General features: G+C 40.8%; 1 protein-coding gene across 2 annotated transcripts in view; it reads right to left on the reverse strand.

Annotated features, from left to right (window-relative positions):
• bsnb (bassoon (presynaptic cytomatrix protein) b) overlaps positions 1-10,393 on the reverse strand; it is a 74,692-nt gene extending 64,299 nt beyond the window's left edge. For both annotated transcript variants that reach the window (XM_085353284.1, XM_085353283.1), the window contains exons 1-2: positions 10,215-10,393; positions 973-1,363 (exon numbers count right to left, since the gene is read on the reverse strand). In XM_085353284.1, coding sequence (XP_085209410.1) covers positions 973-1,363; positions 10,215-10,393 — 570 coding nt within the window. The remainder of the gene's footprint in view (positions 1-972; positions 1,364-10,214) is intronic.
• Positions 10,394-12,717: the final 2,324 nt, after the last annotated feature.

Consider the following 12,717-nt stretch of genomic DNA (forward strand, 5'->3'; position numbering starts at 1 on the left):
AAGACGACCTGCTGAAGTTGAAACTGTTGTTGTCTGATGGATGGGCTGGTCTGGTATGTGAGTGTTTTGGAAACTGGTGATCTCCTGTCAAACAACCATCTCTAGGGTTTACAGAAAATGGTCCAAAAAAGCAAAGGTGGCTGGTTGATGCCATAGGTCAGAGGAGGATGGAAGGAAGGAAACACTAATTCAAACAACAACTCATTACAACCAAGTGCAGTAGATCATCTCTGAACCCACAACATGTTGAACCTTGAACACTTCATGCCACAAAGCTCAACTCATCTCAAACTGCTTTCATGAATATGAAAATGATTTCACTGTACTCAAATCTGCAGCACCTGTGTGATGCTATCATGTGGAACAAAATCTCTGAGGGATGTTTCCATCATCTTGTTGAATCTATGCTATAAAGTGTTAAGACAGGCCTGAAGGCAAAAGAGGATCCAACGTGGTACTAGCAAGGTGTACCTCCTAACGTCCCAGGTAAGTTTATACTGACAGGACTTTAGACGTGCAGTACACATATTTGACTGATGATGAAAATAATACAATCATGTGACAACAAACAAAACCTGATGGTGTTTAGACTTGGTCCTATTTTAAAGCAGATCAAAATTACAAGGAAAATCTTGTGCTCAGTTTGTCAACATTAGAGAGTAACCCTCTTCCTTTTATTCTCTTTAGCTCTGAGGCAGTCTGCAATGCTGTATGCCTGAATTCATTCCAAATATGTTTGTGCAGTCGATTACACGGTTGCATTTTTTAACCTTTTTAGCAGTATTTGAGATGTTTTTGTTTCCGTGCGAATGCACCATGGCAGATGCTCACTACGTTTGTAACTCCCTCACTGACAGTAACCGGGAATCAGATGAATTCACCTTTACTATGTGGCACTGGTCTGCTGTAGTGAAAGATAAAAGAGAACAATCCTTGAAAATAAAAACATCTTGGTGAAGCAGATCCACCTACCTCTGTTAGGTCAGGGTTTGGGTTGAAGCCACACTGGTTGCACACCATGGAGCGGCACTGCGTGCAGGTGTTGATGTTCGGCTTGTCATCCCCAGTGCCCATCAAGTCGGTGGTTTTGCAGACGGGGCACAGTTTGCTGCTGGGCATGGGTGCTATTTGAGGCACAGAGTAAGGGGAGGTGGGGACACTGCCTCGGTCTGGGGACGCAGAAGGGGACCTCCCAGTTCTGCTACTACCGACGTCCACCTGCAGACTCTTCCTGGCCACATGGCCCTGGCCTTGCTCTCCATGAGGCGCAGCATGCTGTGGGGTGTCATGGGAAGCCAACCTGTCACCTGTCCCATGACCGATCTGGCCGCCTGCTTTAGGTCCTGAGTCTGATGGAGGTGGCCTGACAGAGAGGTAAAGAGAACACAAAACAAGGTGTACATTAGATCTGTGTCCTAAGCTAGGAGTATAACCAGTTTAACAAAGAGACTATTGTTTACTGAGAGCCAACTGAGCATGGAAATATTTCTATTCGTCTAGGGATAGGAAAGGCTTTAGCTCTGAAAAAACTCAAGAAGCTTCTCAGCTATTCTCTCAATTACCCTTTGCAAGGTCAAGACTGAGTTTTACACACTTTATGTACATTTTACACTTTTAAAGTCATACGTTTTAAAAATCCTTTTCAGGTTCGCTTGCTGGAAATGGCTTTATGATCACTATATCAGACTGCACTGAAGCACACATATCCACTGTGTCTGTGACAAATAAAGTCTTTGAGTCCAGTTAACATGCTTATTCTTATAAGCACACATTTGCAAACACCCAGTCCATGCTATTTTTTACTCATGAATGCAAGGCCATCTATTGCATAAACGAGAACACCGAAATAAAAACTCATTACACTCTCTGCTGGAAGTAACTACACGGGGTTACGAGCTTTTTGGTTTTTTTCTTTTGTTAACATGCAGAAACTTTAAGAAAATAACCACAGCAGCCTTTTGGAGTGATTGAAAGTACTGAAAGAAGAATAGTGAACATCATTAAGAGAAACGTGGTGTTTCCGGGTTTAGACTTAGGAAAACAAAGGAACCTAACTTTGTTTTTCTGACCTTTTCTTTTATAATAAATTAGTATATATTTTAAATGCATTGCATTTGACTTTTTCTTAAGTGGGCTTTTATAGCTGTAACAGCTACTGAATATAAATAAGCAGCAGTGCTTCTTCATAAAGGATGCATTTTGGAGTCCTTCAGCTCTGAGATGCATTAGGCGCACATATCATTAAAAGATTGTATTGTGGTTCATGATGTGATAGCAGACCACTCAAAACAGAGGCCAGGAGTAAATCAAATGCTGCCTATTTTATAGTGCCTCTTTCTGTAAAGTGCTTGTCTTTAAAGCTGGTCTGTTCTCGCCTCAGCATTCTGTTTGGGGTGGCACAAAGGTGGCGTATCAGGACTGTAAACTTTGGGTTTTCTTGCACACCCTGGCCTTCAAGCACTGGTGCCAACAGTTAAATAGGAACGGAGGATTTCCACTGTCATAACAACTTAGACCTTGTTTAGTCATGGCCGTCATCTTCAAAGACAGTCGAAGCAGCAGCCCTGGATCCACAGTGAGGGAAGTGTGGCGATAATGGGGAGAATAAAGGAATTAAAATAGAGCATGTTAGCAATTGTGACTCATTGGCAAACACTTGAGTTGCCACAAAACTCTAACCTTGTTCAACTCTCTACAGGAGCTCTGTGTTTACTGCAGTGAGCCCATCGGGAAAATCTTTACTTTTCATCTATCGACTGTGAACTTGAAATTCACACAGTTGCTGACAGTCTATGGCGGACCATCACTTTCAGTCCTTCTGAGGCTACACTCATTCCTTCTCAGACATGGGATATGTAACATTGCTGGCTTCATGAATATTTAAAATGTAGGCATTCGGTGATTCATATGGGTCAGTTTTATGTTAATAATCCTCAGGGAACATTGACAGAGCAGTTACCAGTTTCACACAATATTATGTAGTATGAGCAAGATCTGACACTAAGTAACATATAATGAATTATTTTAACTTTTCTTTGATTAGCAGCTGTAATGCGATAGTTGTTTTGATCACTACAGGAGCCACATTGTGTATGTGGTTATGGGAATAGATCCATACAAACTTGTACATATACAAATGTAGCTTATAAACTACAGTTCACCTGCCTGAAGTGAAGTACATAATGTAATTTGCAGTGAGATCCTGATCAATCCTGTCTCAATGTCAGGGATAATCTCACATAACTAATTAATGAAGTACTGCTGTTGTGCTGTGTGCACAAATGCATGAAACTCTCTCACTCTGAATAAACACAGTACAGTGTTGTGTGCGCCAATCCAATAATGGATTTGACTCCATGCATTCAGACGCGCTATGTTGAAAAGGATACTTAATGTTATCAGGTGTGACTCGGCGTGATTGCCGCCACTGCTGCTGATTTTACGAAGGTAAGCATTCAGACATGAAACCCTCAGATAAATGAACATTTTTTAGTAGCTGATGCGTCTTACCGTTGATCCACTGTGCAGTCTACATTTAAGTCTATGTCAAGGTGTTTTCAGAAAATAATTGCAATTTAAAACACCGAGGCACTAAGTGGAGTCTCTTGTGGTTTATGTAAAGCCTCAGGCACCATGGCTTAATGAGAGTCAAAAGCATAGTTTAAACTTGAGGACACTTTTTCAAAAGATTTCTTCAAATGTTCTCATCCATCAGTAAGTGGTAATCCACTGAGAACAACTTGTGGCTTTGTGGCGAAAGCACTAGAGACTGCTTCACAAAGTGGATAGTAAGGCATTTGTGTGTTGCCAGTCTTTCGTGCTGGGGAGCCCCATGTGAAACTTTAGATCGCGAATAAGCAGAAAGATGATTAGATTGTCTACTCAGCCTTAATCATCCATGTGACAATATCCCAATGTCACATTAATTAAAAATTGAAATGCAAGACAATGAAAATCTCAGAGGAATTTTTTAGTATTACAGGAAACACTATTCCCTGAATTGCCAAGAATTAGATGGGAAATTTTTTACCACTTTCATATGAGAAGAGTAATATAAGTTAACTGCAGAGAGAAACATTTAGCATACCTCTGTTTTACTGTGAAAAATCTTATCCCTGTCTAATGTAGCTGAAGGTTTCCCAGCAACGGACAACAGCAAAAAACATGTAGGTGCTGACAACTTTTGGACACGTGACAATCACGCTGACTATGTAGAATAAAGCGAATAAGCCCCTGGTTACACAGGCCATCTGTCCAACACAGGTCATGAGGCAAACATTAGATTTTAGGTTTTTTGCTGGAGGTTGACTGCAATCACTGTGAAAGTGATTGATAAAGCTCCAGTCACACGAGTCTACAGTCCACCCCGTAGCAAACGCCTGTTTCTAGGGGCAAATGTTTGTTCCCCAACTAGTTCCTGAAAACCTCCTTCTGATTGTCATAGGAGTGATGCACTCATCTGCAAATGCTGGTAAGCTCTTCAAGTTGTAGTAAAACTTTAAAAAGTACAACACAAACCAGAAATGGAGAAGCTTTGCCTTCAAAGTAAAAGTTGCGCCTTCTGAAACATGTTGTCTGCAGCACTGAGACACAATTTTTGCTTTGAAGGTGACCCTTCTCCATCTCAGGTTTGCCTCTCACTTTTTGAAGTTATAACACCCTTGGGCTAGTAGTTAGTGAGTATTTTTTAGACAAACATGAAAAACTACACGCAACTGTGACAGTCTGCTAGCATCCATGCATCCATCCTCTTTTGTTTATCCAATTCAGGGTCGTGGGAGGGCTGGAGCCTATCCTAGCTGCCATAGGGTAAGAGGCGGGGTACACCACCACGCCAGTCTGTTGCAGTGCTAGCACCCAAAGCAAACGATTTCATCCAGCAACAGCCAGAAACCTCCAGGAAACACCTGCCAACCAGTTGGGGCGCACACATTTAGCCCTAGCAACCGGTGGTTGTATCACATCCAATATGTCTGACAAATTAAGCAATGTGTGCATGATGTCACATGAGAAATTTGTACTGAAAAAATGCTCATGTTTTTATCATTACCCTCAGACAGAGCTGTTTTTGATATTTTCCCAAGCTTCAGGCTAAGCTAATCTAGCTAGTTACTTTGAGGTCCCTAATACTGACTAAACAGATATGAGTGTGATTTCTTATCTGTAGTACATCCTTTAGGTGCTTGCTAAAACACATGCAGTGGGCATTGACAGACTGGCGATGTAATGCGAGACAGGTGAGACAAAACTAGTCATGCTAATCCTGTCAATACTTTAGCACAGGAGGGTATCCACAAAGACTGAAAGTGCTGTTTGCACAGTGATGGCCATAGACATAGTAATTCAACTTAATCCACTATTAAATATCCAGCATAAGAGTCATGGCTGAGAGCCTTTTTGATCAGCATCTAATGTTCAAGTCGGTTTTCAGTTTAAATACAGAATAACATCAGCTCCCTTTAACATCAAATCAAAGCTTTTTTTTCCAAAATGTAGTAGTCTTGCTGTTTTTGTGCATTTCCATCTTTCCTCCCAGCAAAGTTTCATATAGTCCATGTTTTAACTAACAGTACTCATTGTCCTAATAAAAATCTAATTACTGGCCTATACAATATACCAACCCATTACATTGCTTTGAAAGGGTTTACTGAACAATAAAAACCACTGCAGCTATACAATAAACAGCAGGCATTCATTTATATTTACTTTTATCATTTGGATTAAAAATTGTCTTCGCACTGACATCTGGTGTGCCAATTAGGTCCGTTGGTAGAGGGGTAGTCATCAGACTGATGTGTGCTTAATTTTAGCTGGATAAAGTTTCAGAGTCTATACAGTGGAGATGCTACAGACACAACATTAAAACCACTCAAAGACAAATACTGACCATCTAGTCACACTACACTGCTCTCATAACTCCCAGGTCCCAAGTGTGAACAGTCTGATCCACAGAGACCTCAACTGGCAACTAAGTGCACCCAACAAGATTCCCCAGAGAGCCCATGTCCACGGCAAATCAGGGCTATTTTTACAGGATGATAGTTTAAATACTTGTGATGTAGTGTATGTTTGTATCTGGTTTAGGCTTTCTCTCTGTTGGAAATGAACCTGTAGCTGAGGCTTCTGAATGAATGTGCCTCCCATTTAGCAGTATTTAAAGGTCAGAGTAGAAAGGGTTAGGGTGATGAATGAGATGTGCACATGATTAATGGCATTATTTGATGCGAATGTCCAATTGCATGTTCAGTGTATCAGTAAAATGTAAATCCACCATTAAGTATCTGTTTGTCGAAAAGCATCAACAACTATCGCACTTGTTTTTCAATCAGCGCCGGGTACGTCACATCAAAAAGAAAAAGGAAAGAAAGAAAATGTAACAAGGTTATGTTTATTTCCCAGAAGGAAACACTTACAGCTTTATAATTATCCAGCAGGGCAGATTTAATTCTGTCATTCAATGGCTGCTGGACATTAGACAAGAGTGTTTCTGCGTGTAAGTGAATCATCGGGGTTAAAGAGGAACAAAGCAGGGGTTGGCACACATTTAAGCAATTTCTGCAAAAAAATATATAAAAATAAGAAAAAGTGATTATTAGTTGTTGCCACTAACAACCAGAAAAGATGTCAGACACAGAATGAATGATTTTCAATTAGTTTTTTCAATTGGTCAAACCTGCCAAAAAAGCTGTGACAACAAGATCCAAATCAATGTTATAAAGCGTGTATTACAGCATCTCTGACAACGTTACGTAGCTTTGTTAGAGGGCACAGCACTTCTTGATTTCATTATTTACACCACTTTTCATACTTTAACATCAGACAAGCTTGGCTGCCCCTAAAAAATGATGAGCAGCCAAGTCATAGATGAGGGGAAAGCTTACTCTAGAGCCAACATATTCCCAATCTTGCTGGACAAATGTAAAAGTAGTAGTTGCAGTGATGAAACTTTTAAGTTTATCCTGCAATGCCTCACATCATAAATGTGAAACATGGTTCAGTACATCAAATGGTCTTTCCCAAAAAATCACGCAGAGGTTCCTTCAAAAAGCAACCTCAAAGACAGCACGCAAGCTGTGAGCTACAGCTGTATTGTGTTTTGTGGCGATTGTTACTCTGATGGCAAAACGCATCCAGTGTGTAGTTGTGACTAGACTGGACACAGTGTCTGCGCTGCCAAAATATTCAACGTGGCATCCAAGTTCAGTTTCATCCGCAGAACAGCCTGGAAACACAAAGAAGATGGTACTTGACTTGGATATGTGGTTTTAGCCAGCTTCACGAGTAAAACGTATTTTAAAAAAATCAGTTTAATTGATAAAATAAGTTTCTTCTTTTTTGAAAGTTTGATAATGCCGCTATTCTTTTCCATCTGTGAGTAATTGTGTTAAATAATCGCGATCTCATTATAGACAAAAATAACTGATTGTGATTTTTCGCCATAAAGTAGCAGTGCTGGTAGACATCCATTTTCTGTTTATAACAGTGTCATTAGTAAGGGTGCCAATGAAGAACTGGTTCCAAATAATTAAATCTTTTGCCTCCCAGCTTATCAATTCGTTTAACAATGCTGGCTTGTTTTTCTGACAGCTATGCATTGACTAACAATGATGTCAAACTCATACTGAGTCTTTTTTTTTTTTTACTCGGTTACTATAATGTGTTCAGCCACAGAGATAATGTAACAATTGTGCTGATGCTGAAAAACTGTGTAGGACTTCTTATTTCCACAAAGAAACAAATCAGGAATCAATAAGAGAAAAGGTGAAGGCGCTAACCTATAATCAGAATCAAAAACAGTATTGGTAGCAATGATATTCTATAAATGCCCCTCCCTGGTGATAAACAATATGAACTGCTTTGCATTTGGAGTGTGCTCAAAGTCTTTGAATTTGAGTGTATCCATTACTTGTGATTGGTTTCATGCACTCTGCTTGTGTCTGGGTTCGTAAAGTACCAGTATCAATACTCAAACCCGCATTTAATATCAATATCAGTTCTCCACCAGTTGAGTTTTTAGACTGATAATAAGGAGATGCCAAAGCAGCAGGACACTGAGCTCATCGCTGTAAACAGGAACTATTTGGAGCTTGTGTCAGACTGCCTTTCAGTTGTGGTCAATAAGTCAGGATGACTATGCACTTAGTCAAAGCTGTTATGATAAGAGAAGAAGCAGAAGAGTGGCTCCCCTAGCTTCACAGACTCATACAGGGGCTCAGATAGAGTTCTCTAACTGCAGTAAATAAAGTGTAAAACTGTCAGAATTGGTCCCAAAAACCTCCTACATGGAACTTGCTTTTGAATAAAGCTATATAAAGCATATTATACCTTTACTGATATTAATAGGCAAACCCATAAAATGGTGCACCTCATTTTCATTCAGATGAAAGTCTCCTATCTACAGTCTCAACCCAGGCGTTGTCTCATTATTTCTTAAACACTCACAAGGTCTTTGTAAAGGAATATGTTAAGGCAAGATTCAGACTGAATGTGCAGCCACAATCTTAAAAAGACTGTTTAAATTAGCCATATGATATACTCTCTGTCTCTCTCCCAGCCGATGTCTTATAATGCCTCCCTCGGTCTTTTAGTACACTCAGTCTCTCAGCAGTAGACATCACTTTATGAGATACCTTAGGGTGGATACCAGAGAGAAATCAAGATATAAAAGAATCATGAGGTTACAAGGGAGCTATGAGGATTTAAACCTGTTCCAAAGTGAATAGATGGGATGAACGGTAAATGCTTGGACGAACAGAAACACGAAGAAGACTGGACATTATTAAAAGCGTACGGTGTCCTTTTGCAGACCACACATAAAAAGCCCACTAAAACTCACTGTGGAATAAAAAGAAGTTAAGCAGCAGCGCAATGCAAAAAAAAAAAGGCATCAAAAACCAGACGTCTGTTGCACTAAGAAATCAGCACATAGCTTTGAATATCAGGCTATGGAAAGAGACTGTAAGCAGGTGTGGCGAATGTAAGACGCAGCTGTGACTGTGACTGTGCATGTGCATATTCAGGTCTACAACTGCTGAACTGTATAATTAAGGCAACATCAGATCTTGTTGGAAGGGCAATCCCTCCCACACACCCACACAGAAAACACAGACCTGCAGGCTGCTACATGTGATCACACTAATGATTTGTGCTGGCTTTTGGGAAAGGCTAATATTTTATTAGCCGACATTGCTGTCAGTATAAGCCAGCAAGGGGTGGTGGGAGGGTGTTAGGGGGAGTAGGGGTTCATGTAGTGTATGTTCCTGTTAATCTGAAGGTGATGCTGTCACATGAGAAGCTGCCACAACGCCATAACGCGTCTGAACTGAGTGTCTGGGTTTCTTGTGGTGAGATGCGAGCACCACTCTTGAGGAGAGGAAATCACGCTCTTTTTTTTCTCTTCTGTGCAGTACACAGAAAAGTGGAAAAAACAATTTTCACCGGATGCATATTGATTTGAGACTGAGACTGAGATCTGTTAACTGGGACAGCTGTGGGTTATGCTCTCTGGCACTGCTCTTCCACTGACGCTGGCGATATCTAAGGGTAGCTTTGTCATCCTACAGACGTCTCCTTGCAAGGTGGAGGGTGATTTGTCATGACTCTCTATTTACTAGCACTGATGTCGAGGCATGCTCGGTGGAAATCATCATGTAATGGAAGCGATCGAGCCCTTCAACGTGAGATCCAGTGCACTTTGAATCATTTACAATTATTATATATATATATATATATATATATATATATATATATATATATATATATATATATATATATATATATATATATATATACTTAACACTGCCTCACTACGTCGCTCTTTCATTCATGATACTTGCTGGTGCCTCGGGACAGACACCGTGAAAACGGGCGTAAATTCCTACTTCAGACGTCTGAGAGCATATTTACGTTTTATTGATTGCACATCGAGACCGTTGCATATTAATTTTCTTATTAACAGGGCGGTGCTGCCAAAAAAATTACAAATAAAAAGCATAAATTGGTCTGAAAGGGGGGTGGTGGTAAATTGTGTTGACAGTGATATTGAAATAAATAATTTAGCACCCATTCAAGTCTATCTACACGCAGTCGGTTGATCCTATATCTACGCTGCACATCGTTAGGCTACTAATGTACGCTACACACCACGTTGCCGTGTAGCCTCCCTGATTCCTCTCCACACTTTGGCGGAGAAGCGTCCTAGCTATTGCTGCTACCTGTTAATCCCCGGCCCGGGTCCAGCCCCACTTCCTCCGGCTGGCGCTCCATTGCTGGGCTTGATGAGCTGTCCAGAGTCCGGTGGTGCTGAAATGGAAGCCGGAGCCCCTGCTGCAGGGACGGCGGGGCCGGGCTGTCCCGCCTGTCCCTCCCCTTCCATGCTGGCCTCGTTCCCCATCGCCTCGGGATAGGTCTCGATGGACAGAAACGATGTTGTAGATGGTTCTACAGCTGTGGTGAAAACTCAGATGAAACTCAGCGGTGCTCCCCTTCCGCCATCATCACCTACAATTCAGCATCCCGCACGGAGCACGCGCGCTGACGGAGAGGGTGAGGGAGCGCGCTGACGCAATGGGTGGTGACTTGTGTGGCTCGTACGTGCGCGTGCACGGTGGTCACTTATCTCAAGCGAGCCTCGAGACACCACGGCGCAAATTCCCCTGGCCCGAGACCTCCAGGGCGCATGACTGGAGAGCAGTGAGGCATCCCTGATTCAGAGCACGTCGTTTCCTTTATGGACCGTTTGTTTAGTAACCTAAATGATGGAGACACCAAACAAAGCGAAGTGTGTGTTTGAGATGCCTGACTACTTTTTGAAGTTTCGCTTTTGTGAGCCTGCTGAAAGTCAGAGAAAATAAAATAATACTGAAAGACTTCAAAACATTGTGTCAAAGCAGTTTCCAGCCAATGGTGTGGCTAGAAATAATCCAATAATATTATATTTGCAATCTTAACAGGAGATTTGTAAGACAGACACCCTCTCTTTTAATATTAGCTTTAAAACTTTCAGTACTACCTTAATTATGCTGCAATAGGGCTAGACTACTGGGGGCTTCCCATGATGCACTGAGCGTTTCTTCTTCACTTATCTTTTTTTACTCACTGTGTGTTTATAGACCACTCTACATTTAATCATTATTAATCTATGTCTTCCACAGCCTGTCTTTTGTCCTGTCTTCCTCTCCTCACCCCCAGCCCATCATGGTAGTGGGCTGCCCCTCTCTGAGCCTGGTTCTGTCAGAGGTTTCTTCCGGTTAAAAGTTAGTTTTTCTTTCACACTATTGACATGGCGCTTGCTATTAGTTAGGTCTGATAGTTGGGGTTTCTCTGCATTACTGTCTTTACTTTACAAAATTAAGCACTTTGAGGCAACTGTTGTTGCGATTTGGCACTATATAAATAAAGTACAATCGAATTAGCTTTCTTGCAAGACATAAAGTAAAAAAAAATCCTGTTAACGTAATCCATCTTTTTTATTCAGCAAAAAGAATAAAATGATATGGAATCAAGCACTTGTACCTGAAATCAAATGAAACACAGTTAAACCTCTAAAAATAGTTGCACAGATCTTCAGGAAGTCCATAGTCGGCCACAAGTGATTTGGTTATACTTGCAATTTAATTACATTTCTCTAGAGCTAAAGCAATTATTGTCATCCAGCAGACAATTAATCACCAAGCATTTCGGGCTAATGTTTCAAGTCATTTAAGCAAAAAGGCCAACTGTTCCCTGGAGCTTATAACATGTGAACTTGTTTGTTATCTTGGTCTTTTGTGATGTTTGGGATTGTGGTTTGTTGGACACAAAAAGGAAAATGAAAAGATCATTAAAATAATTCATTGTTGCACCTAAAGGAGTAAAAACCAGGGCCAGAGTGCACCTCCATCTCTGTGTTAAGAGATAATAGGGTAATAGCACCATCAGCAAAGAATGATGTCACACAGTGTACTGCAATCATAGCTTTCCTGTTCTGCACTATGGTAGTGCTGCAATCACTCCTGCATGTTAGTGCATCTCCATCCACTGGCCCTCCTTGCATTTAAAAAGAGACAAGAGGGAGCATAGAAGGAAGAGGCAGATTAGAGAATGTAGCCCAGTCAAACAACTCTTATGTATTTATAAGCTCTTCTGCTGTCTTGCTGCTTTCTGTTTGTTGTCACTGAGGACTTTTTGGAGTCCCCAGTGACATGAATAAATATGAAAAGTCCTACATTTATTTTAGTAAATGTAAAACTGTGCTTCATCTAAGATATAAAAATGCATGAATAACACTTAAAAAATGAGAGTTTTACTACAGATCCAGTAGAGGTGAGTATAATTTTATAAAAACCAACCCCCAAAAAGCATACTTCCATACGAATCGTCTGTTATTTATAATTTTCTGTTAACGGTAAACATGACTATGACAACAGAAGGACATCTATTCATATAATGTCTATCATGTTTTGTGTTTACTGTGAAGAAGCTGGTTGCAGTTCTAAGTCTATGTCTCTGTAGCAAATCATCAGTGACATAACACACCGCAGCATGGATTTACTTAACTCAAACATCTGCTGCACTCAAAATGTGTGGCCGAGGGGTGTTTTTTTTTCTTTAAAACCCACTCCCACATAGGTTACTGTGTGCTTGCTTCTCTGCTCTGCCATGAAGCCAGTGTTTATCACAAAGAGGCTCAAACATGTCCTAAGGTAAAGCCAGACAGCAGCTGAAAAACAAAATGAA

The sequence above is a fragment of the Diplotaxodon limnothrissa genome, linkage group LG5 (assembly GCF_057381915.1).
Source record: "Diplotaxodon limnothrissa isolate DT_005_m linkage group LG5, D_limnothrissa_male_GT1.1, whole genome shotgun sequence".
In the NCBI taxonomy this organism is placed as follows: Eukaryota; Metazoa; Chordata; class Actinopteri; order Cichliformes; family Cichlidae; genus Diplotaxodon; species Diplotaxodon limnothrissa.